At 44.4% G+C, this 27,154-nt stretch overlaps 2 protein-coding genes across 3 annotated transcripts; both read left to right on the forward strand.

The window, feature by feature from the left end:
- The first annotated feature begins 18,667 nt into the window (after positions 1 to 18,667).
- On the forward strand, positions 18,668 to 22,122 carry LOC124702675. 2 transcript variants are annotated; one of them, XM_047234835.1, is made up of 4 exons: positions 18,668 to 18,796; positions 19,595 to 19,742; positions 19,814 to 20,092; positions 20,191 to 22,122. In XM_047234835.1, exons 2-4 carry the CDS (start codon positions 19,601 to 19,603, stop codon positions 21,327 to 21,329), a joined length of 1,560 nt encoding a protein of 519 aa, XP_047090791.1. In that variant the 5' UTR covers positions 18,668 to 18,796; positions 19,595 to 19,600; the 3' UTR covers positions 21,330 to 22,122. The 2 variants fall into 2 exon arrangements, with proteins under 2 accessions (XP_047090791.1, XP_047090792.1); XM_047234836.1 differs by having other exon boundaries at positions 18,671 to 18,796; positions 19,591 to 19,742.
- A 3,092-nt stretch (positions 22,123 to 25,214) lies between these two features.
- On the forward strand, positions 25,215 to 26,058 carry LOC124695801. The gene is made up of 3 exons (XM_047228615.1): positions 25,215 to 25,436; positions 25,513 to 25,593; positions 25,669 to 26,058. Exons 1-3 carry the CDS (start codon positions 25,215 to 25,217, stop codon positions 26,056 to 26,058), a joined length of 693 nt encoding a protein of 230 aa, XP_047084571.1.
- The last annotated feature ends 1,096 nt before the right edge of the window (positions 26,059 to 27,154 follow it).

The following is a 27,154-nucleotide window of genomic DNA, read 5'->3' on the forward strand; positions in this document are numbered from 1 at the left end:
CCGGCTCCGGCAGGGCTCCGGGTCACGCTCCTCATTCCGGCTCCTCCTAGGCTCGGGCTCACGATCATTGTTCTGATTCCGGCGAGGCTCCGGCGTGCGCTCCCTGTTCCGGTTTCCGGAAGGCATCACGATGTCGCGGATAATAATTCCACCATGCCCTTGAGGCCTGGTGTTTCCGAGCTGGACTGTGGCGACGAGGGGACGCGGGTAACCATTAGGCGGAGGAGAGGCGTTGCGGTACTTGTCTCGTCCAGAGTACATTGCGTCCTTTCCCTTTCTTGGATCTGACGGTGGCGTCTTTGATGGTACGGGGATTGGATTTGGGTGTTCCCTGGCTCTCCTTCTGCGTTCCGAGGATCCGGTTCGCGACTCGTCATCTCGATGGCGATCGTTGCGGGCGTCCTTCTGCGCGGTGGAGACGCAATGCTCCGGGTTGGATTCCAACTTGCGCGAAGTATCCGCCTTGCTCGCTGTTTAACCGCCGAAGCGACGAGCGTGCGCGAGTAGTTGATGTCAACCTCCTCGTCACTTTTCTTCGGAATTTCTGCAGCTCTTGCCAAATTATCCTTTGGGGTGGCGAGCAGCTGCGTGTTCGGCGAGGGTTGCGAAGTTGATCCTGCGGGGAGGGATTGCTTCTCCGACGATTCTATCGGCCTCCGCTCGTGCGTAGGTCATTTTCACCTCCCACTCCGCTCTCATACTCTTGACTTGCTCGAGTGTTGCGGTGACTTCGCGATCCTGTCTTTCAAAACGATCCATGATCGGTGCGGCTTCTTCCCTCTCATCCAATATAGCAGATGCGGTATTGGCAAACTTTTGGCCGTGGCCAGCATCTCCTTTTGGTGGCCTCTAAAGCCTCCGGATCTGCGGCATCGCCAGGAGTTATTGGCTTGTTGAGGACGTCTGATTTTGCGACCAAATCCATGCGTGCTTGTGCAACTATCTCTTCAGGCGACAGGAGGCTCTCCGAGGAGGGATCCCTACGGGGTCGTTCCCGCGACATCGGAGATCCATGGTGAGATGGCTGGGGGTCGGATTGAGTGTCTGCCGCTTCTGATCCGTCTTCTCCGAGCGCCGCTACAATTGCGAGAACCTGCTTAGGCTGGGCGGAGTCGACTTCAGGTTGATCGCTGAAACCGTACTCCCCTAGCTTGCGGACGAAGTCATCAGATTCCGTGGACGGGGAGTCTCCGGAAATTGGGCTTAGGTTTCCCAAGATCGATTCTTCAGCCGGAGTCTCGCTTTCTCCGACGACCTCCTGCGCGATCCGGAGCAGCGTTGTTTTCCGGGGCCTCAACCTGCACGGGACCGGCTCCGACTTCATGAGGGGCGGTTCCGGCGGTATGGGCCAAAAAGTGTACGAAGTGACACCTTTGCTTCTCTAACACCGGGAGACCCGTGCGGATCCGCATTGGTCTTCCACCGTTACTTCCTGCTCGGGGGCGGATTGGGTGGGTTTCGATTTTTCCGGATCTAAGGCGGAATCTTCGCTAGGAAGTTCCGGCGTCTCGGATCGGATCTTCGCGGCTGCGTCCTGCTCAGCGGCGGTCGCGTCAGCGCTACTTACCAGTGGGTTTCCGTCGGAATCGACGGTTTCCCCGATGAAGATGTGTATGCCGCCAACCGGGACGATGGAGAGCTTGACGGGGTCGGTTTTAGCCGGAATCCAACACTCATCCGGAGGGACGATCGGCAGATTTCCGGCGTAAAGGACACGCCCCACAGCGATGGTGTCGTCGTAGCTTCCCATGGCGGAACCCTCCCGCTTCCGGCCTCCAGACGCCGCAGGCCCCACGGTGGGCGCCAACCGTCGTTGCCTAATCGACGGTACCTCGGAGGAGGGATCCTCACGAGGGGAGAAGAAGTAGGGGCCATAGGGCGGAGTGCACACGGGACGGTGGTACGCGAGTTACCCAGCTTCGGAACACCTGCACGATGACAGGGCCTACTGCTGCTTGTCTGGAATTATCTGGGCGCTTTCGCGTTGTAACAATGAGTTGTGGTTGTGCCTCTAGGGCTCCCGGGATCCGGCTTATAAAGGCGCACGGATCTAGGGTTTACACAGAGAGTCCTAGCCGGATTACAGATAACCTAACTATGGTACAAAATCTTGCCGTGCACGTCACGGATCCACCTTCCATACACGTCTTCCTGGATCCGGGTTCCTCATGGGCCTCCATGGATCCGGGTCACTCCTATGTCGGTGCGGATCCGGCCTGCTGATCCTGGGCTGGACTTCTTCCTTCATGATCAACGAGCAATCGGGCCGCCCGATGGGCCACATGCCTCATCACCGTCTGTGGGCCACCCGGGCTTGCCGGATCTAGGCACTGTCGATGGTACACCTATGAAGTATACCCACAACAATGAGTGAGTAGTTCACCCCTGGACTATAGGTCCATAGCAGTAGCTAGATGGTCGTCTTCTCCTCATGTGCTTCATTGTCGGATCTTGTGAGCTGCCTAACATGATCAAGATCATCTATCTGTAATGCTATATGTTGTGTTTGTCGGGATCCGATGGATAGAGAATACTATGTTATGTTGATTATCAATCTATTACCTATGTGTTGTTTATGATCTTGCATGCTCTCCGTTATTAGTAGAGGCTCTGGCCAAGTTTTTGCTCTTAACTCCAAGAGGGAGTATTTATGCTCGATAGTGGGTTCATGCCTCCATTAAATCTGGGACGAGTGACGAGAAAGTTCTAAGGTTGTGGATGTGCTGTTGCCACTAGGGATAAAACATTGATGCTATGTCCGAGGATGTAGTTATTGATTACATTACGCACCATACTTAATGCAATTGTCTCGTTGTTTTGCAACTTAATACTGGAAGGGGTTCGGATGATAACCTGAAGGTGGACTTTTTAGGCATAGATGCATGCTGGATAGCGGTCTATGTACTTTGTCGTAATGCCCAATTAAATCTCACAATATTCATCATGTCATGTATGTGCATTGTTATGCCCTCTCTATTTGTCAATTGCCCGACTGTAATTTGTTCACCCAACATGCTATTTATCTTATGGGAGAGACACCTCTAGTGAACTCGTGGACCCCGGTCCATTCTTTTACATCGAATACAATCTACTGCAATACTTGTTCTACTATTTTCTGCAAACAATCATCATCCACACTATACATCTAATCCTTTGTTACTGACAAGCCGGTGAGATTGACAACCTCACTCTGTTTCGTTGGGGCAAAGTACTTTGGTTGTGTTGTGCGGGTTCCACGTTGGCGCCGGAATCTATGGTGTTGCGCCGCACTACATCCCGCCGCCATCAACCTTCAACGTGCTTCTTGACTCCTACTCGGTTCGATTAAACCTTGGTTTCTTCGAGGGAAACTTGCTGCTCGTGCGCATCACACCTTCCTCTTGGGGTTCCCAACGGACGTGTCAACTACACGCATCAAGCAAATTTCTGGCGCCGTTGCCGGGGACTTGAAGAAAAGCTACACCACAAAGATTTCTAACTCCCACGTCAACTACGCACCAGCAAAATTTCTGGCGCCGTTGCCGGGGAGATCAAGACACGCTACAAGGGGAGTCTCCACAATCCAATCTCTTTACTTTGTTTTTGTCTTGCTTTATTTTATTTACTTTCTTGTTTGCTGCATTATATCAAAACACAAAAAAATTAGTTGCTAGCTTTACTTTATTTACTGTCTTGCACACTATATCAAAAACACAAAAAAATTAGTTACTTATATTTGCTTTACTTATTTCAACATGTTTCCTTTTAATTTTACCGTAAAAGATATACCGGTAGGACGTGGGTCTATAATTGGGAGAAATAATATAGAAGAATTTTTCAATCATGTTAGTACCGTTGAAGATTTTGAAGATAGACACTTGGTAGAACTTGCTCCTACTTATGAAATTGCTGTCTGCTTGCTTTAGTTCGCATGTTGGAAACTAAATTTGTTAATCTCAATCTTATAATCCAACACATGTTTCTTACACTCGGTGATATGGAAGAAGGGGAAAAGAAAGATTTTGTTTTAGAAACCCTTCTTAGAGAATTTGGTAGTATAGCAAGAGATGCTAGAAAGGTCTTTATTAAATATAGGATGCTTGGTTCTTATACCAATTTTGTTAGTATCCTTGAAAAGATGGACATGGAGAGAGTAAGGTACACTAATAATATTAATGATGGTGGGGAGATCAAAGCACCAATACCATGTAAGCTCCTAGCGATGAATGAAGCACTAGAAAATAACTATGCTTGGCTTGTTCTCGAAAATTTGTTTGATGAGAGTAGCAAGCCCAAGACTAATGAAAAGGGAGCCGCTGAAACTTATGTATCCAATATACTATGCATGGTTGAGAAAACTCCAAACCCCGCTGAAGATGCATCACCTCTCGATAACACTTGATATACACTTTCGCGCCTAGGCGAAAGGCGTTAAAGAAAAGCGCTTATGGGAGACAACCCATGTTTTTACTACAGTATTTTTGTTTTATATTTGAGTCTTGGAAGTTGTTTACTACTGTAGCAACCTCTCCTTATCTTGGTTTTGTGCATTGTTGTGCCAAGTAAAGTCTTTGATAGTAAGGTTCATACTAGATTTGGATTACTGCGCAGTAACAGATTTCTTTGCTGTCACGAATTTCGACCTGCCTCTCTGTAGGTAGCTCATAAAAATATGCAAATTTACGTGCGTGATCCTCAGATATGTACGCAACTTTCATTCAATTTGAGCATTTTCATTTGAGAAAGTCTGGTGCCTCAATAAAATCCATCTTTACGGACTGTTCTGTTTTGACAGATTCTGCCTTTTTATTTCGCATTGCCTCTTTTGCTATGTTGGATGAATTTCTTTGTTCTATTAATGTCCAGTAGCTTTATGCAATGTCCAGAAGTGTTAAGAATGATTGTGTCACCTATGAAAATGTTAATTTTTATTATGCACTAACCCTCTAATGAGTTGTTTCGAGTTTGGTGTGGAGGAAGTTTTCAAGGATCAAGAGAGGAGGATGATACAATATGATCAAGAAGAGTGAAAGCTCTAAGCTTGAGGATGCCCCGGTGGTTCACCCCTGCATATTCTAAGAAGACTCAAGCGTCTAAGCTTGGGGATGCCCAAGGCATCCCCTTCTTCATCGACAACATTATTAGGTTCCTCCCCTGAAACTATATTTTTATTCCATCACATCTTATGTGCTTTGCTTGGAGCGTCGGTTTGTTTTTGTTTTTGTTTTGTTTGAATAAAATGGATCCTAGCATTCATTGTGTGGGAGAGAGACACGCTCCACTGTTGCATATGGACAAATATGTCCTTAGGCTTTACTCATAGTATTCATGGCGAAGGTTGAATCTTCTTCGTTAAATTGTTATATGGTTGGAATCGGGAAATGCTACATGTAGTAATTCTAAAATGTCTTGAATAATTTGATACTTGGCAATTTTTGTGCTCATGTTTAAGCTCTTGCATCATATACTTTGCACCCATTAATGAAGAAACACCTAGAGCTTGCTAAATTTGGTTTGCATATTTGGTCTCTCTAAAGTCTAGATAATTTCTAGTATTGAGTTTGAGCAACAAGGAAGACGGTGTAGAGTCTTATAATGTTTACAATATGTCTTTTATGTGAGTTTTGCTGCACCGGTTCATCCTTGTGTTTGTTTCAAATAACCTTGCTAGCCTAAACCTTGTATCGAGAGGGAATACTTCTCATGCATCCAAATCCTTGAGCCAACCACTATGCTATTTGTGTCCACCATATTTACCTACTACATGGTATTTCTCCGCCATTCCAAAGTAAATTGCTTGAGTGCTACCTTTAAAATTTCCATTCTTTACCTTTGCAATATATAGCTCATGGTACAAATAGCTTAAAAACTATTGTGGTATTGAATATGTACTTATGCACTTTATCTCTTATTAAGTTGCTTGTTGTGCGATAACCATGTTTCTGGGGACGCCATCAACAACTCTTTGTTGAATATCATGTGAGTTGCTATGCATGTCCGTCTTGTCTGAAGTAAGAGAGATCTACCACTTTAATGGTTAGAGCATGCATATTGTTAGAGAAGAATATTGGGCCGCTAACTAAAGCCATGAATCATGGTGGAAGTTTCAGTTTTGGACATATATCCTCAATCTCATATGAGAACAATAATTGTTGCTACATGCTTATGCATTAAAGAGGAGTCCATTATCTGTTGTCTATGTTGTCCCGGTATGGATGTCTAAGTTGAGAATAATCAAAAGCGAGAAATCCAAAATGCGAGCTTTCTCCTTAGACCTTTGTACGAGCGGCATGGAGGTACCCCTTTGTGACACTTGGTTAAAACATGTGTATTGCGATGATCCCGGTAGTCCAAGCTAATTAGGACAAGGTGCGGGCACTATTAGTATACTATGCATGAGGCTTGCAACTTGTAAGATATAATTTACATAATACATATGCTTTATTACTACCGTTGACAAAAAAATTCTTGTTTTCAAAATAAAAGCTCTAGCACAAATATAGCAATCGATGCTTTCCTCTTTGAAGGACCTTTCTTTTACTTTTATGTTGAGTCAGTTCACCTATTTCTCTCCACCTCAAGAAGCAAACACTTGTGTGAACTGTGCATTGATTCCTACATACTTGCATATTGCACTTGTTATATTACTCTATGTTGACAATTATCCATGAGATATACATGTTATAAGTTGAAAGCAACCGCTGAAACTTAATCTTCTTTTGTGTTGCTTCAATACCTTTACTTTGATTTATTGCTTTATGAGTTAACTCTTATGCAAGACTTATTGATGCTTGTCTTTAAGTACTATTCATGAAAAGTCTTTGCTTTATGATTCATTTGTTTACTCATGTCATTACCATTGTTTTGATCGCTGCATTCATTACATATGTTTACGATAGTATGATCAAGGTTATGATGGCATGTCAATCCAGAAATTATCTTTGTTATCGTTTACCTGCTCGGGACGAGCAGGAACTAAGCTTGGGGATGCTGATACTTCTCCGACGTATCGATAATTTCTTATGTTCCATGCCACATTATTGATGATATCTACATGTTTTATACACATTATATGTCGTATTTATGCATTTTCCGGCACTAACCTATTAACGAGATGCCGAAGAGTCGATTCGTTGTTTTCTGCTGTTTTTGGTTTCAGAAATCCTACAAAGGAAATATTCTCGGAATTGGACGAAATCAACGCCCAGGGGCCTATTTTGCCACGAAGCTTCCAGAAGACCGAAGAGAAGACGAAGTGGAGCCACGGGGCGCCGCCACACTAGGGCGGCGCGGCCCTGCTGTGTGGGGCCCCCGTGACCCCTCCGACTCCGCCCTTCCGCCTACTTAAGGTCTTCGTCGCGAAACCCCCAGTACCGAGAGCCACGATACGGAAAACCTTACTGAGACGCCGCCGCCGCCAATCCCATCTCGGGGGATTCGGGAGATCGCCTCCGGCACCCTGCCGGAGAGGGGAATCATCTCCCGGAGGACTCTTCACCGCCATGGTCGCCTCCGGAGTGATGAGTGAGTAGTTCACCCCTGGACTATGGGTTCATAGCAGTAGCTAGATGGTCGTCTTCTCCTCATGTGCTTCATTGTCGGATCTTGTGAGCTGCCTAACATGATCAAGATCATCTATCTGTAATGTTATATGTTGTGTTTGTCGGGATCCGATGGATAGAGAATACTATGTTATGTTGATTATCAATCTATTACCTATGTGTTGTTTATGATATTGCATGCTCTCCGTTATTAGTAGAGGCTACGGCCAAGTTTTTGCTCTTAACTCCAAGAGGGAGTATTTATGCTCGATAGTGGGTTCATGCCTCCATTAAATGCGGGACAGTGACGAGAAAGTTCTAAGGTTGTGGATGTGATGTTGCCACTAGGGATAAAACATTGATGCTATGTCCGAGGATGTAGTTATTGATTACATTACGCACCATACTTAATGCAATTGTCCGTTGTTTTGCAACTTAATACTTGGAAGGGGTTCGGATGATAACTTCGAAGGTGGACTTTTTAGGCATAGATGCATGTCTGGATAGCGGTCTATGTACTTTGTCGTAATGCCCAATTAAATCTCACAATATTCATCATGTCATGTATGTGCATTGTTATGCCCTCTCTATTTGTCAATTGCCCGACTGTAATTTGTTCACCCAACATGCTATTTATCTTATGGGAGAGACAACTCTAGTGAACTGTGGACCCCGGTCCATTCTTTTACATCGAATACAATCTACTACAATACTTGTTCTACTATTTTCTGCAAACAATCATCATCCACACTATACATCTAATCCTTTGTTACAGCAAGCCAGTGAGATTGACAACCTCATCTGTTTCGTTGGGGCAAAGTACTTTGGTTGTGTTGTGCAGGTTCCACGTTGGCGCCGGAATCTCCGGTGTTGCGCCGCACTACATCCCGCCGCCATCAACCTTCAACGTGCTTCTTGACTCCTACTGGTTCGATTAAACCTTGGTTTCTTACTGAGGGAAACTTGCTGCTGTGCGCATCACACCTTCCTCTTGGGGTTCCCAACGGACGTGTCAACTACACGCATCAAGCAAATTTCTGGCGCCGTTGCCGGGGACTTGAAGAAAAGCTACACCACAAAGATTTCTAACTCCCACGTCAACTACGCACCACAAAGCTCATGATCACATAAAGATCACACCATGGGAGAGAGAGATGAACCACATAGCTACCGGTAGAGCCCTCAGCCTCGGGGGAGAACTACTCCCTCCTCATCATGGGAGACAGCAACGGCGATGAAGATGGCGGTGATGTCGATGGAGATGACTCCGGGGGCAATTCCCCGTCCCGGCGGCGTGCCGGAACGGAGACTCGTCCCCCGAAACTTGTCTTCGCGATGGCGGCGGCTACGGAACTCTTCGTGGAATATGACTTCTTATTTTAGGGTTTTCGCGATGGAAGGAATATATAGGCGAAAGGGCGGCGCGAGGGGGTGCCCGAGGGGCCCACCCCATAAGGCGGTGCGCCCCCCTTCTTGGCCGCGCCAGCCTATGGTGTGGAGGCCCTGGGCCTCCCCCTGGCTTGCCCTTCTGGCTCCGTGTGTCCCTCGGAAAAAGAGGAGGTTTGGCTTTTGTTTCGTCCAATTCCGAGAATATTTCCTGTGTAGGATTTCTGAAACCAAAAACAGTAGAAAATAGGAACTGGCGCTTCGGCATCTTGTTAATAGGTTAGTACCGGAAAATGCATCAAAATGATATAAAGTATGGATAAAACATGTGAGTATTCATAAAACTAGCATGGAACATAAGAAATTATAGATACGTTTGAGACATATCAAGCATCCCCAAGCTTAGTTCCTACTCGCCCTCGAGTAGGTAAACGATAAAAAGGATAATTTCTGAAGTGACATGCTACTATCATAATCTTGATCAATACTATTGTAAAGCATATGAGATGAATGAAGTGATTCAAAGCAATGGTCTATAGTTCGTTAACAAATAGATAATGACTAAACAACTGAATCATATAGCAAAGACTTTTCATGAATAGTACTTTCAAGACAAGCATCAACAAGTCTTGCATAAGAGTTAACTCATAAAGAAATAGATTCTTAATAGAAGGTTTTGAAGCAACACAAAGGAAGATTTAAGTTTCAGCAGTTGCTTTCAACTTTCAACATGTATATCTTATGGATAATTGTCAACACAAAGTAATATGATGAGTGCAAATAAGCAAGTATGTAAGAATCAATGCACACAGTTGACACAAGTGTTTGCTTCTAAGATGGAAAGAAGTAGGTAAACTGACTCAACATAAAGTAAAAGAAAGGCCCTTCGCAGAGGGAAGCAGGGATTACTCATGCGCTAGAGCTTTTTATTTTGAAAACATGGAAACAATTTTGTCAACGGTAGTAATAATTCATATGTGTTATGCATAAAACTTCCTATAAGTTGCAAGCCTCATGCATTGAATACTAATAGTGCCCGCTCCTTGTCCTAATTAGCTCGAATTTCCATGGATTATCATTGCATTACATATATTTCAACCAAGTGTCACAAAGGGGTACCTCTATGCCACTTGTACAAAGGTCCAAGGAGATAAATCGCATTTGATTTCTCGATTTTGATAGATCTCAACTTGAGGACATCCATACCGGGACAACATAGAAAACAGATAATGGACTCCTCTTTAATGCTTAAAGCATTCAACAACGAGATAATATTCTCATAAGAGATTTGAGGATTAATGTCCAAGCTGAAACTTCCACCATGATACATGGCTTTGGTTGGCGGCCCAATGTTCTTCTCTAACAATATGCATACTCAAACCATTTAATCATGGCAAATATCCCTTACTTCAGACAAGACGAACATGCATAGAAACTCACATGATATTCAACAAATGTGTAACAGGTTGATGGCGTCCCCAGATAACATGGTTACCGCTCAACAAGCAACTTATAAGAAATAAGATACATAAGCGACATATTCTCTACACAATAGTTTTTAAGCTACTTTCCCATGAGCTATGTATTGCAAAGACAAGGAATGAAATTTTTAAAGGTAGCACGCAAGCAATTTACTTTGGAATGGCAGAAAAATACCACATAGTAGGTAGTTATGGTGGACACAAATGACATAAGTTTTGGCTCAAGGTTTTGGATGCACGAGAAGCATTCCCTCTCAGTACAAGGCTTTGGCTAGCAAGGTTGTTTGAAGCAAACACAAGTATAAACCGGTACATCAAAACTTACATAAGAACATATTCCAAGCATTATAAGACTCTACACTGTCTTCCTTGTTGCTCAAACACTTTTACCAGAAAATATCTAGACTTTAGAGAGACCAATCATGCAAACCAAATTTCAACAAGCTCTACGGTAGTTCTCCACTAATAGGTTTAAACCACATGATGCAAGAGCTTAAACATGATCTACTTGAGAGCTCAAAACAATTGCCAAGTATCAAATTATTCAAGACAATATACCAATTACCACATGAAGCATTTTCTGTTTCCAACCAAATAGCAATAAATGAAGCGGCTTTCAACTTTCGCCATGAACATTAAAAGTAAAACTAAGAACACCAGTGTTCAATATGAAAAAGCGGAGCGTGTCTCTCTCCCACACAAGGATTGCTAGGATCCTATTTTATTCAAACACAAACAAAAATAAAAGCACATAGACGCTTCAAATAAAGCACATAAGATGTGACGGAATAAAAATATAGTTTCACTAGAGGTGACCTGATAAGTTGTTGATGAAGAAGTCTTCTTGAAATATGCAGGGATGAACCACGGGGGCATCCCCAAGCTTAGACTTTTCACTCTTCTTGATCATATTATATCATCCTCCTCTCTTGATCCTTGAAAACTTCCTTCACACCAAACTCAAAGCAATCTCATTAGAGAGTTAGTGCATAATCAAAAATTCACATGTTCAGCAAGGACACAATCATTCCCAACACTTCTGGACATTACCCAAGGCTACTGAAATTTGATGGAGCAAAGAAATCCACTCAAACACAGTAAAAGAGGTAATGCAAAATAAAAGGCAGAATCTATCAAAACAGAACAGTCCGTAAAGACAAATTTTTTCGAGGCACTTAACATGCTCAGATGAAGAAGCTCAAATTTAATGAAAGTTGCGTACATATCTGAGGATTACTCATGAATTTTTACAGAATTTTTAGATTCACCTACAGAGAGATCAACTCAAATTCGTGACAGCTAAAAATATGTTTCTGCGCAGAAATCCAAATCTAGTATCAACTTTACTATCAAAGACTTTACTTGGCACAACAAACGAAATGAACATGATAAGGAGAGGTTGCTACAGTAGTAACAACTTCTAAGACACAACAAAACAGTAGCAAAATAAAAACATGGGTTATCTCCCAAGAAGTGCTTTCTTTATAGCCATTAAGATGGGCTCAGTAATTTTAATGATGCTCTCGCAAGAAATAAGAGTTGAAGCAAAAGAGAGCATCAAAAGAAAATAACAAACACTTTTAAGTCTAACCCAATTCCTATGAAAAGGAATCTTGTAAATAAACAAGTCATGTAAGCATAATGCAACAAGCATAGAAAGGCAACACAAGCGCAACTTCAAGATTCTCAACATAAAGAGGGGAAACTTAATATTATTAAGATGCATATAACCATGTTTCCCTCTCTCATAATAACTTTCAGTAGTATCATGAATAAACTCAACAATATAGCTATCACATAAAGCATTCTTATCATGATCTACATGCATAAAAGTATCATTACTTTTGGCATAAGAAAAACTCTTCTCATTAATAGTAATTGAAGCAGGATCATTATCAAGAATTTGAACATGGTAAACAAGTTGCATACTAAGGGGATGGTTTTTGGCAATCCCATCATAACTATGACAAGTTTCATAAGGATAATTGTAATTATAACCTATGTCATAGTATTCTTTATAATAATTGTCAAAGATTGGAGGCATAGTGTCATCATAAGAAATATAATAGTTATCTTCCAAAGTGGGTTCATCTGTAAACATACCATCATTGTTACTAGAAGGAGATGTATCAAACATATAATCAGTAGCAAAAGGATTTTCAAACACCTCATCCGCAAGCTTAGAGCTTTCTATATCAACATGGGAAGAAACATGGATAGTACTAATACTATGGCAATTATTAACATCATCATTTTCAGAATTAGTGTCCCAGAGATCTTCAATATCAAAAGTAGTGTGTTCCTCCAAATCATGATCATTAATATAGGTAAAGGGCATAGGAAGATCATTGTACTCAGATGCATTATCATAATAATCATTAGGAGCAACATACTTACGGTTACCTATCGTTATCTCATACACGCGGGGATATGTCGTTACCTCTTTCTTTTTATTCCCCCTCTTCTTCTTCTTCTTCTTCTTCTTCTTCTTCTTCTTCTTCTTCTTCTTCTTCTTCTTCTTCTTCTTCTTCTTCTTCGTTCCCTTCTTCTTCTTCTTATTTTCCCCTTTAGGAGGGAGAGGCTTGAAAGGAAGCTTCTCCACATAACCTGGTTTATTATTAGAAACAATAGAAGAAACTTGGGAGGATTCCTCCTTTTCATTAATAAGTTCAAAACACACAGCGGTCCTATCATATTTTGGCAAAGTGTCATCTTCTATAATATTTTGTATGTAAGTATTTGTGTGGCAATTATCAATGCAATAAGAAAGACACCCATGCATGACACTATTAATATCAAGAGCACTCATATCCACCAAAGAAGTATTTCTCAATAACTCTTCACACTCCAAAAATAATGTAAGTTCATCATGCTGATTAGGAATGATTTCATCATCACAATACAAATTTGCAGCACTCATGAGGTTCGAATTATCATTGGAGGAACATTAAAAATTAAAATGACCCACTCTATGGCAAAGTTCACAAATAAAAGGATAGAGGGCACAAACTTTTTCACCAAGATCATCTAGAGCCCTAGATCACTTTCTAGTTTTTTCATTCCTGTGATGGATACAATATTCTTCTTCAATTTCATTCTTTTCACAAGGTTTATGAACTCCACAAAAATTAACATGCGTATAGGAAATAGTATTTTCAGAAGTTTGGGCATGTTTATTGCAATCATTAACAACAATTTCATTTTCCATGCAAGTGTCTTTGAAAGGTTCATGATACACGCCCCAATTTTCTTTAGAAACATTAATATGAGAAGCAAAGGTTCTACAACAATCAACAATAATTTGAGAATCAAGACCATAATTATCACTAAGCTTTTGAAAACCAGCAGTTTCAATGAAAGACTTAATGCATTCATATTCATAGTTTATACCTGATTCTTTACCTTTGTCGTTCTCCCAATCTTCAGTATTCTCCTGAATCCGATCAAGAAGGACCTATTTAAACTCTTCTTTGTTGCGCGTGAATGATCCAGAACAAGTAGTATCCAACAAGGTTTTATCTTGAAAAGAAAGTCTTGCATAGAAATTATCAATGATGATATTACCAGGAAGCTCATGAATGGGGCATTTGAGCATTAAAGACTTCAATCTCCCCCATGCTTGGGCAATACTCTCTCCATCATGAGGCCAGAAATTATATATGCGGTTTCGGTCTTTGTGAATTTCACTTGGAGGATAGAATTTAGAATAAAATAGAGGCATAATATCCTTCCAATCAAGAGAATGCATATTCTTAAGCAATTTATACCAATGCGCCGCTTTACCAGACAACGACATAGAGAATAGTTTCTTCCTCACTTCATCCATAGAAATACCTGCACACTTGAATAACCCGCATAATTCATGTAAAAACAGTAAATGATCTCCAGGATGGACAGTTCCATCCCCTTCATAGCGGTTATCCACAACACGTTCAATAATTTTCATAGGTATTTTGAAAGGAATACTTTCAGTAGGTGGATTTAAAATATCACAAGCATCATTAGAGTTATCGCATATGGGAGATAAAGTATTATCAGGGCAAATTTTCTCTCCTAAAGATGCGAAGCTAAAAAGATCATAAAAACTAGCTTCCCCAAGCTTAGACTTTTCCATAGCATTAGTAGTAATTGCGTTCATACTAATAACATTGCTACTAGCATGCAAAAAGCTCACTGTTGTTTTCCATTATGCCTAACTAGTGAAAAATAAAAACAAGAAACAAAAAGATGCAATTGCAGAATCTAAAGGAAATAACTTCGAGCACTCACACACCGGCAACAGTGCTAGGAAATAGCTTAGTAGTCGGAGGATGTGAATACCTTTTACCTTACCTCCCCGGCAACGCCACCAGAAAATAGCTTGATGTCTACGCACGCTTCTTTTCCTGTAGACAGTGTTGGGCCTCGAAAAGTAGAGGTTTGTAGAACAGCATCAAGTTTCCCTTAAGTGAATCACCCAAGATTTATCGAACTCAGGGAGGTAGAGGTCAAAGATATCCCTCTCAAGCAACCCTGCAATTAAGATACAAGAAGTCTCCTGTGTCCCCAACACACCTAATACACTTGTCGGATGTATAGGTGCACTAGTTCGGCGAAGAGATAGTGAAATACAAGTAATATGGATGATTATAAGTAGTAATTGCAATCTGAAATAAAAATGGCAGCAAGCGAACATGTAGCAGAACTTGTTGGAAACGGTGTTTCAATGCTTAGAAACAAGGCCTAGGGATCATACTTTCACTAGTGGACACTCTCAACAATGATCACATAATTGGACAGTTAGATAACTACTCTTCCCTTGTGCTACTCTGAATTACTCTCCTATTGGAATCACTAATCATCATGTAGTGGCTACAAAAGCTCCACTCAAATTTCATCAAGTACTTGACAAACACCACTCATAGGGATATCCTCATCAAATCATAATCCAAGATAATACCGTTGCAATTAAACCGAGTACTAACATAGCATACACACTGTCAACAATAGCTATGAAAGGGGGAATAGATCACATCAATACTATCATAGTAATAGTTAACTTCATAATCCACAAGAGATTACAATCATAGCCTACGCGAAGTACTACATGATGCACACACTGTCCTCTTTACATCATGGAGGAGGAATAGACTATTTTAATAACATCACTAGAGTAGCACATAGATTAATAGTGATACAAAGCTCATGATCACATAAAGATCACACCATGGGAGAGAGAGATGAACCACATAGCTACCGGTAGAGCCCTCGGCCTCGGGGAGAACTACTCCCTCCTCATCATGGGAGACAGCAACGGCGATGAAGATGGCGGTGGTGTCGATGGAGATGACTCCCGGGGCAATTCCCCGTCCCGGCGGCGTGCCGGAATAGAGATTCTGTCCCCCGAAACTTGTCTTCGCGATGGCGGCGGCTACGGAACTCTTCGTGGAATATGAATTCTTATTTTAGTGTTTTCGCGACGGAAGGAATATATAGGCGAAAGGGCGGCGCGAGGGGGTGCCTGAGGGGCCCACCCCATAAGGCGGCGAGCCCCCCTTCTTGGCCGCGCCAGCCTATGGTGTGGAGGCCCTGGGCCTCCCCCTGGCTTGCCCTTCTGGCTCCTTGTGTCCCTCGGAAAAATAGGAGGTTTGGCTTTTGTTTCGTCCAATTCCGAGAATATTTCCTGTGTAGGATTTACGAAACCAAAAACAGCAGAAAACGAGAGCGGCGCTTCGGCATCTTGTTAATAGGTTAGTACCGGAAAATGCATCAAAATGATATAAAGTATGGATAAAACATGTGAGTATTGTCATAAAACTAGCATGGAACATAAGAAATTATAGATACGTTTGAGACGTATCATGTCACTGTCAATACAGTAGCCATAAGAGAGTGTGTGGTGTTTAGTCTAAGTTTTTTTTTTAATGAAAGGCAACGTGTTTAAAAAAACAACGGATACATCACACACACGCCACCAGAAACTAGAAACAACCAGACACACAGCTGTCCTGGAGAAAGAGCAAAAAGGACCCTACGAAAAGAAGAAATTACAACGAAGCCCCTGCAGATCCCCTTGCTCAACCGCCGCACCGCACGTCGTCGCCCACCTGCAGCACAGCACCGTTGAGACACCGCCGAGGAACAAGACAACGAGGCCACCGCAAGCCGCAAGCCACACGAGGCTCGATCGCAGCAAAACTGCCTAGAAGAACCGCAAAAGCCGTCCGGCAGAGACGCCGGATTTGAAGACGAAGAGAGATCATCGGCGGAGGAACTCCCCCGAGCCACCGCAGCCACGTCCACGCCACCTCCAGCCACCGACGAAGCAGAATACGAAGACGTCCACCTTCTTCCGCAAACCCGCTCCAGAACGCGCCGGCGTCCAGCTACATCGGCCGAGGCCAAACTCCTGTACAAGGACGACGAGGGCCTGGCGAACCAGAACCTTCATCCCCCTCCTCCACAAGCTTGCCGTCGCCGCCGCAGGAGTCACCGACGACCGCACAAGGGAGAGCCCGGGCGGACAAAAGCTCGCCCCGTGGTGAAACCCCCCTCGCCAGGACCCCACCGGCGAGACCAACGCCGGGAGCTCACCGACGACACCCCGGAGAGTGCCGCCGAGATGGGGACCGAACCCCAACACCTTCATTCCATGGCGTCGCTGTAGCCACCACCTCTCCGGCGCCGCCCAGAAACCCTACCCTACTATCTACACGCCTAAGGCACAGATCCGGGGTCCCCCCACTCTCCCACCACCGCAGCGGCCGGAGAGGGAGGGGACCGACGAATCGGCCGTCAGCGAAGCTAGAGGGGACGAAAACGAGCTCCCTTTCTCCTCTCCTTACTATAGCACGGGGAAGGGGAAAGGGGGTCGACCGTTTAGTCTAAGTTTTTCCAATGTTAGTTTATTGTGTCCATGGTGATGACTCACAAGGAATAAAAGTCCCATAAGTCTCCCTGCCATGATGCGTCACTGATGTTACAATTGCCATGAGAGAGCATGCGACATTTTCTGTCCACGGATCATAGGTTCTAGATCCGTTGAGCTTTCATCTTGGGCCTCATCCAATCATAGCATCAGTTTGGTAGCCTTGTTGTACTTTCAACAAGTTTGGGTTCTCTCCCATCAAGGTGTCCATTAAATCATCTATGCATAGCACATTTGGTTAGTTCATCTTGCGCAAATTTAGTTTTGTTCAACTTATATGGCGGAGGTAGAGTTTCTCATGTTCATGTTGTTGTGCTCCTTTTTTTTCCGTGGTAGTACTATGAATCATCAATTCGATAGCATTGCATAGTTCAACATGTTTAGGTTCTCTTCCATCGAGGGTTGGTTTATCCTACAAAGGTTTGATTTTGTGCAACTTATATTCAATCGGATAATCGAAGAAAAATCGAGATGCGTAAATTGGAACAAGAGAACGCGAGTTGTTGTTTTGTCGGGAGATGTATTGCTTGCGCTATCAAAGTAATTTCTTTGAGTAATAATGAATACAAAAGGAATTATAGGCCGAACAGATCACAATCGATATTTTTTTAACAAAATAAAAACTCTGTTGATGGCTAGAAGTCATCCACTAAAAACATGGCAATTGATATTTTCTAAACGAAATGCATCGAAACGCAAGGCTGAGGGTGACTTCATGGAGTGGTGGTCGCTGGTGGTGCGGACCGTCCCTCGCCAGCTGCGCAAGGACACTTCGTCGGTGATCATGCTTACCGCATGGTGGATATGGAAACATCGGAACGCGGCGGTTTTCGAGAACGCACGGCCTTCGGTGACATCCCTATTCAACGACATAGTGGCTGAGACGTGGCAATGGGTGAACGCGGGTGCCCGGGGCGTGCGCCTCTCGCTCCCCTAGATTAGTTTTTCTTTTTCTTAGGTCAAGTTGTACGGCGTGGTGTTTGTCCATCTCGAACTTGTACATATATATTCTTCTTTTTCTGTCAATGCATCGAAACGCAAGGCTTTTAGGCTTTTATGTTTTCGTGAATATTTTTTCCTGAACGAAATAAAAACTCAGTTGAACAGTTGATGGCTCGACGTCATTCAGAAACATGGCAAAATGATTGCCTCGTACACGTGCGGCCACGGCACCTCCCAGCCTACTGCCAGGCTGCCACCGCACAGACCGGTCGTATTTTGCATTTCCCACTTTACCCCTCAAACCTTCTAGAAGAACACCGTCTCACACGGTGTCACGCAGTGTAATTTGGAGCACGACAACGGACATTTATGTAACTTCGCATACCAACCATCACGAGCCGTGCTGGCCCTATAATGGGGAAAAGGGCACGAGGCCAATTCGCGATTTGCCCCCAATTCGTGATTCCCCTCACTCCCAGGTCAAGATTCAGCCCCGCCGCTGCCCCGAATCCCCGAATTGGTCGCGGATCCGAGCTGCTCGTACCGCCGGCTTCCTATCGGTACCATTTTCCGCTTCCCCCGTTGTAATAATTTGTCTCTAGGGTTAGGGTTTGTGTTCGTGTTATGATGGCTGCGATTTGATTCGAAATTGCCTCGATTCGGAGCGGACGGTCTCGCCAGTTAGGATTATACTCGGTGTTCTAGTTGCTTATGAGGTTATTGTAGTCGCCGTTGCAATTGCCTGGTGTTGGAAGGCAAGCGAGGAGGAGAAGGAGAAAGACATGGTGGAAGATGGTCGTATTTTGAACTGGTCCTTATGCCAGTGTATTATATAATTTATACTACTCTAGGAAAAAAAATTCGAAGTAGTTTTATTAAACTGTACCTTGTAGACGGGGATCAAAGGTAGAACCTGAGCAGCAGATACAGATACAAAAGGACAAAATATCTGGATCTTCGATTTGCAGCCATGTTTGGACCTCTTTGACTGCCACGTCATGTAGCTGATGTGATTATTAATCAGTGCAAGTGCAACGATTCTGCATTTGGATCATGAAAAATAGCATGTGAAATGTGTGTGAGAATTCTGTGGTGGACCTGTGTAGTACTTGCACTTGGTGGATCCACTTGTTAGCAATGTTTTTCAATTTTAGCCAAATGTTCGTTATATAATGATGTTCGCCTATGAGCCTTATGCAGGTTAAAAATATAGTACCATTTGATACTAGTGAGACAAGTTAACGTATATACCATATTGTCATGACGATGCTATCTTTAAATTCTGTTATGTTTTTTCTTTTGGGTAACAGTGTCCAGTCTTAGATATGCATATAATTTTCTTTTTCCCCTTTTGGCAGGTTAGTATGGTGTTCACGCACGACAAGGATGCGGACTACTTTAACCCTCTTTCCTATGGTAACCTGAGGGGACTAGAGGACTCTAACCAGTCGGCTTCATTTACTGAAATGAATTCAGGAGATGCTTCCTCTGATTCAAATTTTACAGGTAAGCACTCCACTTAAGGAAGAATACTGCGTAACTTATTATCTGGTTTCTCACTTCTGTCTGTTTTTAAGGTCTTGGAAAGGAGAACATATTTAACAACTCTGACGAATTCAACTTCGGAAATGCTGATCTTAAGGATGGTTCTCCGGTCTATGCTGAGGATTTCAGTTTTTCTTGGCTCTCCGACAGCCATTATCAATCTTCCGCACTGGATCATGGCAAGCGATATGTTTCTGATATCAATCCATGCCAAATTGCTTGCAAACGCCCGAGGCAAACAGAGGAAAACACCTGGTTAAATTCCTACGAAGAACATCCCTTCAACATAGCTGCTGAGACATCTGCTTCAGGTTTTATACTTTGCTTACCTATTACTGTAATATATGCCATCAATAATATGAATTGTTCTAGGAGATTCCTATGGGTAATTATGATTGTTGGTTTCCAGCTTTAGCTGATGGATATGTTGAGACTAGGGAGCAGGAACACATCCACGCACGTAGTGCTACCAAAGTTTGTGGTACTAGTTCATCCATTCATTATCCTAAGGGTGGACAGCCCATTGGAGAGGAAAATTTATATGGACCTGATTGGATTACTTATTTCCCTGATTATTTCGAAGATTGTGGGCCAGCCGTTGGATATAACCATGTCGATGACATTGAAGCGCCTTTACATGAATACATTCCTAGAAAAGGGGTGATGATTGGACCTGACCACCAGGCTGATATTCCAGAGTGGAGGCCCCGAGTTTTTATGCATGTTCATGGTGGTTCTAGTTCTTGTTCTGATGTAGTACAAACTTCTGTTTCCACATCGGAATCTGCTCCTTTGGACGAAGATAGCGAAAGTGATAAGTGGATTAAGCATACTGTCATTCCAATGGCGTCCTGTTCAAATCGTGATGGTCTGGTTGGAGACTGCAAAACAGATTGTGAGTGTAGCGACGAGGGTTCTATACGGTGTGTAAGACAACATGTTATGGATGCAAGAGAAGGCCTCAGAAGAAGCTTGGGACAGGACCAGTTCCAAGAGTTAGGTCTTTGTGAAATGGGAGAGGATATTGATCAGAGGTGGACATATGAGGAGGAGCAGGTGTTCCAAAGGGTTGTTTTCTCTAATCCGGTTTCCATGGGAAAGAACTTCTGGGATTACCTTCCACATGCATTACCTAGCAAGACTAGCAAGGAGCTTGTCAGCTACTATTTTAATGTCTTCATGCTACGGAAGAGAGCGCTGCAGAACAGGTCAGACATGCTGCATGTGGACAGTGATGATGATGAGTTTGCTGCCGAACCTGTGGAAACTGAGCAGGAAAGCGAAGATTCTGCAGTTGAGTCGCCTGTACATGTACATAGCATGTCCAATTTTGAGTACACAGAAGATGTTCATGAAGAATCTGAAGGAGAGCAGTTCCATGAATCTTCCTTCCCTGACAATACGATAGACAATGACCAAGCACACCTGGAAACAAATCCAGAGAATATTGTGGCAGATGTAGACATCCGGGATGAGTCATGCACATCATTTGAGAGCCAACATAATGGAGCTCATGATTCTAACGGTGTTCAGTGTGCTGACTGCTGAGTTCCACATGATGCTACCAAATGATTCCCTTACCAGCTCTGGGGACCTAGCTGCATGTGTGTAGCTGATGTGTGAGCAGAACAAAGGCCCTTGGAAGACATTATGAAGAAGAATTTGGAATGAAGATTTCTCTAGAGATAAGACAAGTGTATATTGGGTGTGAAATGCATGTCAACCAAATTGCTAAAAGAATAATGGCAGACAGTACAGTGAGTCGCCATGGGATTTGCTTAAGTTCAAATCGGTGATAGTCTTGATGCATGAGTTTTCAATCGTGAGGAGACAATTTGCTGTACATGCTTTAATTGAGACCAGTTCGGTTGGAATTCCATGTTGAGATCAGTTGTCACCTCGAATGGCCGTCTCTGCAAGTTAGTGACCAATACTACTTCAGGTGATGATGGTATCAGCCGCAAGGAGCTGTACATTATTAATTCAGGTCGGTATTCTGCAATGCAGCATCTGAGGGTAGCTGGATACCCCCCTCATTATTTTCAACTTGTTGTTGTATGTAACATGTGTTGTTTTGTGAAGTGGAGATACCTTCCGTTTTTTGCCGAGAATCTTATTCTGATGCCAGACTCATTGGTTGACGAGTTACCATTGTTGTAGTGTGAGGCTCTATGTGGCATTTACAGTAGAATGAATAATTCTCATTTGGTTGTACCTCAGTCGAATTATACGCAATAAAATGAGGTAAAATGAGGCTGTAAACGAATATGGTGCTGTGAGATGCAGTATTATAAGATAAAAGTTAATATATTTCGTAGATGAGATAAAGTTAATACTTTTAGTTGGTTTGCCAATTGTAGCCGATCTTTTTTCTCTTGTGCCCATTGCTTGCATATTATTAATGCCAAGATCCATTTTTCTTGTTCATATAGATGGGCTTTTTATTTTTTTATTTTGACTTGCATATAGATGTGCTAAGAGTCTCCAGTCACGAACCCCTAAAAACGTGCCAGATCGAGCGTTTGGGGTTGGAGTGCCGTGCTTGGGGCGTGTCTCTCCCCAGTCGTTCACCTCCTCCCATTTAGAGGGTCCAAAATAATAGAAATACACAAAAATAAAAGTTTTTATTCAAATTTAATTATATTTTACAAAGTTTGAATAAAAACGGTAGGATTAACCAAACCCTAGTTTATTGGCCGCCTGACGTTCGCCCGCTCAGTCATTGCCTCCCTTTCCTTGCTCCGCCTCTCCCTCCGGACTGTGACGAGAGCACGCAGTTCCGACTTGTCCTTGAGGATCCTCCCTGAAGAAGATGCGGCCCGCCTCCTCGTTGCCCTCCTCGTGGGCACGAGCGTCGTCCTTCAGCGACTCGAAGGACTTGACGATCGCCCGCTGCATGCCGTTTGCTCCTATGGGTCTGGCCTGTCGTTGGACTAGTCGATGTCGTCCTCGTCCTCCGCTGCCGCTTCCGCAACCCAGGCCGCAAAATTCGCGGCCACCGACTCCTCCCGCAGCTGTTGCTCCAGCTCCTCTCGCCGCTGCCGATGTTGGAGCGGAGCTCCTGCCTCGGCAGCCGCTCCTACAACTCCTCTACACGCCGCCTCTCGTCCATCTCATCCTGACGTTGGCGTTGCTCCAGCTCCCCCACCCTCTGCGCCTGGAGGCGGAGATACGACTCTTCCGCCGCGGCGGCGTTTGCCACTCGAGCTCGACAAACTTGTCGCCGACAAACACAGCTATGGCGGCCATTTGCGCCGCCTCCTCCCACTCTTCGCCAGCTCTAGGTCTACGTCGTACTCCGCCGATGGTGGTGGTGTTGGAGATGGAGGTGGAGGTGGAGACGGTGGTGGAGGCAGCTGGCCGCCGTCGGTGCGGCTCAGCATTTGCGTAGGTGGTATGCAGGCGACGAGGCATGGTTGGCGGTAGAGAAAGAGATGCCGGCAGCCGCGCCGGGCAAAAATGCCCTTTGGGACGTGCGACTGGGCCGGTTATATGTCCGGCGCTCCCAAAAAGCTTGGGGATGTGACTGGAGACGCTCCAATGTCCGGTGGTGTGAGGCTTGGCATTGATAGTTTGCTCTAGACAAACATCTCTCTTCTCATCACATTATTTACCAACTAAGACTAAAAGAAAACCTTCTTCTTATTCAGTCTTCTCTACCCATCATGATGACAGCGTACTGGAATGCATCTTTAATACATATGCTGAGCCGAATTGAATTTCCGGCTATGATGGTGTGCACAGGTAAGGTCAAAAAAAAACTTAATACCTTTGCTGAAGAGTAAGCCCCAAGCTTTTAAAAATGCTAGCCGCGGCCCGCGGTTACATTGGCGAGGAAGCAGCAGCTCCGGAACGCAGAAAAGGATTCGCCGGGTTACATTCCAAACGCAGAACCGAGAAGATTGCACTCGGCAGATTCCAAAAGCAGAAGGAAGATTGCGCTCGGCGTTTCTTCCCGCCGCACGCGGTTAACATAGCAGAGCCGAATACGCGGTTAGCGATTGCGCGTCCCGTTCATCTGTATATAGTGCACGGCGGAGCCTCCGGAACTCCGGTCATCTTTCAGTAGCGAAGAAAGAACTCAAAGGAGCGAAATTCCGCAGCAGATCAAAACGCGCAGGAGCGATTCCAATCCAACTCGCCGAACCGAAGCAATCGAGATCTCGAAAGCGCCGCAGCCATGGAGCTGACGATCGAGGAGGCGTACCCGTTCAGGGACCGGCGCAAGATGTGGGTTGTCGCGGTCGGCCTTCTGTTCTTCATCGCCTCCGGCTCCTTTGGCCTGGGCATCGCCGCGTTCCACCGCCCTCCGCCGTACCCTCCCGTCCGGCACCTTCCCTGGCAGCTGGCCATGTTCATCCTGTGGGCCGTCTACGTGGGGCTCGCCGCGGTGATCCACTGCTACATCCACATCTTCCTGCCGCTCACGCCGGTGACCGTCGAGAAGTCCTTCCGCCACATCGGCTTCTACTTCAACATGGTTCTCCTCGGCATCCTGGCGATTCTGAGCCTGACCGTGATCAACCACGTCGGATACACCATAGCCTGCATCTGCATCAACGCCGTCTTCCTGGCTGGGCTCCTTGTCTTCTGGCGGTGGATTGCCCGCAAGTACCGTCAAGTTGACCTGCCATGATAGTATATATACCCTGTCTAGTTCTTTTTCCCTGTCGCTCTCGCAGCAACTCGATCAGTAGTTATGTAATCTGTTTGGATAATATTCATGGAAATGGCCAGACGCAAGGCCTACTTCTTGCAGTGATATATGAAATCTCGTCTTTTTTTTTTTGTTCTGTTATGTTTGTTTCTGGTGTATTTTGGACTTGGAGGTAAATACACCAGTAGTACCACATCTAGTCTCGGATGTGCAAATTAGTACCACATATTGCAAAACGTGCAACCGGGGTACCTAATCTTGCTGAACGGTGACAGTTTAGTCAAATTAGTCGGAAGTCTGCCACGTTGGCGCTTAGCTGGAGGGTAGTTTAGCATTTTAGCCCACGGCGGATGAAATAATACGAGCGGGTCCTTCCGCCGGGGATGGAAAGGCACAGCGGATGGAAAGGCATCGGTAGTTATTTGCGTATCGCGTTCTTTCCGGTTTCGTAGGCAGAGCTTTCGAAACAGAGGGAGAAGGCGACGGCGACCTCGAACGTGTCGTCGCTTCCGTCGAGGATCAACCGGAGATGCGCCACCGGCAGTTCAAGGAAGACCCGCCGGAGTATGGTAGGCAATTTTTCCCGCCCCCAACCTTCTTCCTCTGTTCATCACCGTGGGGTTTGGTAGGGGTTAAGGTGGGCGTTTGATCAGGGAGAATTTAGGTGATTTTACTGGTGATTAATGATGGGAACCTACATATGTAGTACTGGTACATGGTTTACACGTATAAAAGGTACATGGGAACCAATTTATCCTCCTTTGTACACCAAAGTAATGGGCAGACCTAAGAAAAATAGGAAGAAGGCACCTGAGGAGAAAGTTAAAAAGGGGGTCACAATAATTACAAAGGCGGGAACTACGATTCATTGCTCTGTTTGTGGTAAGGCTGGCCACAATAAGAAGGGTCACAATGCATATGTGAACACTCAAGTAGAGCAAATGAAACAGGGCATAGTTGGAGACGACGAAGAAGTTGACATTCCTTCCATTCTTGAGGTGATATATCTTTTTCCTAACAATTGTACATACATAGTTAATATTGTTTCTTACATTTTCTGTTGTTGTATTTCAGCACATCATCCCACACTCACCAAACCCAAATCTTGATCCTACAAATGTAGAGGACAGCATGGTATACAAGATGCAGCTAGAGGTACTGCTTGTTCATATCTTGTTAATAGTGTGCCACAACATTGCAACTTACAGATATATTTAAATATAATTGCAGGAAAGAGACAATGTCCCTGTAGATAGGTTTCTTGGGCCTTTGCCAGAAAATGCTTTTGTTGCTGCAGCTAGAGATAGCATTCCAGAACCAAGAGCTAGGGTTACAACTGCTTCAACAAGAGGAAGTTTGAGAGGAAGAGGAAGGGGAAAAGGATCTGGAAGGTCAAATTCATCAGCACAAGGATCTGGAAGTAGAGGTCAAGCAAAGAGTAAGAAAAGAAGTGCAGAAGCTTCTACTAGTGGAACACCACATGTAGCTACAGAAATACCTAATTATGCACAGGAGAGAAGAGCTATTGACATACCAGATCTTAATGACTATGTTATCACTGATCTCAATGCGCAAGAATTTCCTTTCAGTCAGAATGCGCCGCCAACTGATGACATATAGATGTTCTTGATTTCAGTTTTGGTGTACTGGATGTGTGCAATGTAACTGGGTTTCAGTTTTGATGACATATTGATTTCCTTTCAAATATGTTCATTCAGTTTTGGTACTGCCTACTGGCTTAATTCAGTTGCAAGGTTGCAATGTGGCAGTAACAAGTTCATTCATTTGCAATGTAGCATTAACAAGTTAATTAAGTTGCAATGCTATCTCTGAATTCTTGCCATATATTTCTTCATGCTATTCTGCCATTCATGCTACTTTATTTCCAATAAACAGAAACAACATCATGCCATTTATTTCTAGCAAATAGTCAACAAGATCATGTAAAAATTACAGGCTCACTCTCCTACATCACAGAAAACTGATAGTAACCAGCGGTAGACAGACATAGATCATACACAAGCTGCAGCTACAACAAGAATTGCCACTTCTTTCCTATCTCTAGTTCTAATCTTGTTCTCTGCCTTCAAATTCTCAAGCTCTTGCTCCACTTCAGCCATCCTCCTGAGCAGCTTGTTAGCATCTTGTTCTCAGCACAGATTCTGTACACGTTGTAGATCTATTTGATCAGAAACAAAGCACAGAATAAAGCAGAGAAATTTGAGCATACGAATTCAAGAGCAATTTGAGCACAGAAGAGTAACATGGTGGCTGCCAGCTTGTATGTGCTTCAGCCTGGTCAGCTCCTTCATCCTCCTCTTGGCCTCTGCCGCCGTGGCTGCCTTCTCCCTGCAGGCCCAGTCCTGCTCCAACGACGACACCACTTCAATCTCAAGGGTCAGCGAGCACGGATCATCGTCCTCGTCGGTGCCCTCCCCGGCCGTTGTTCCATCGCTTTCTGGGATGCCGGTCGGCTCCTTGAGTGGCTGCACGTAGGAGGACGGCGGCGGCGTGCTGTACATGACGGTGTGGGCGCGCTGTACATGAAGCTTGGATGCGGCGACGTGGGCGCGCTGTACAGGAAGCTTCGATGCGGCGGCGTGGGCGGCGTGGGCGACGGAGAGGCCTCCGCGTGCTGTGCCAACGGCGCGATATCCATGGGCGTGGTCGCCGATGTCGCCGCTGCGTCTCCAGGTCTCCGTCCCCGCACGTTCTC

This window comes from Lolium rigidum, chromosome 3 (assembly GCF_022539505.1).
Source record: "Lolium rigidum isolate FL_2022 chromosome 3, APGP_CSIRO_Lrig_0.1, whole genome shotgun sequence".
Lineage (NCBI taxonomy): Eukaryota > Viridiplantae > Streptophyta > Magnoliopsida > Poales > Poaceae > Lolium > Lolium rigidum.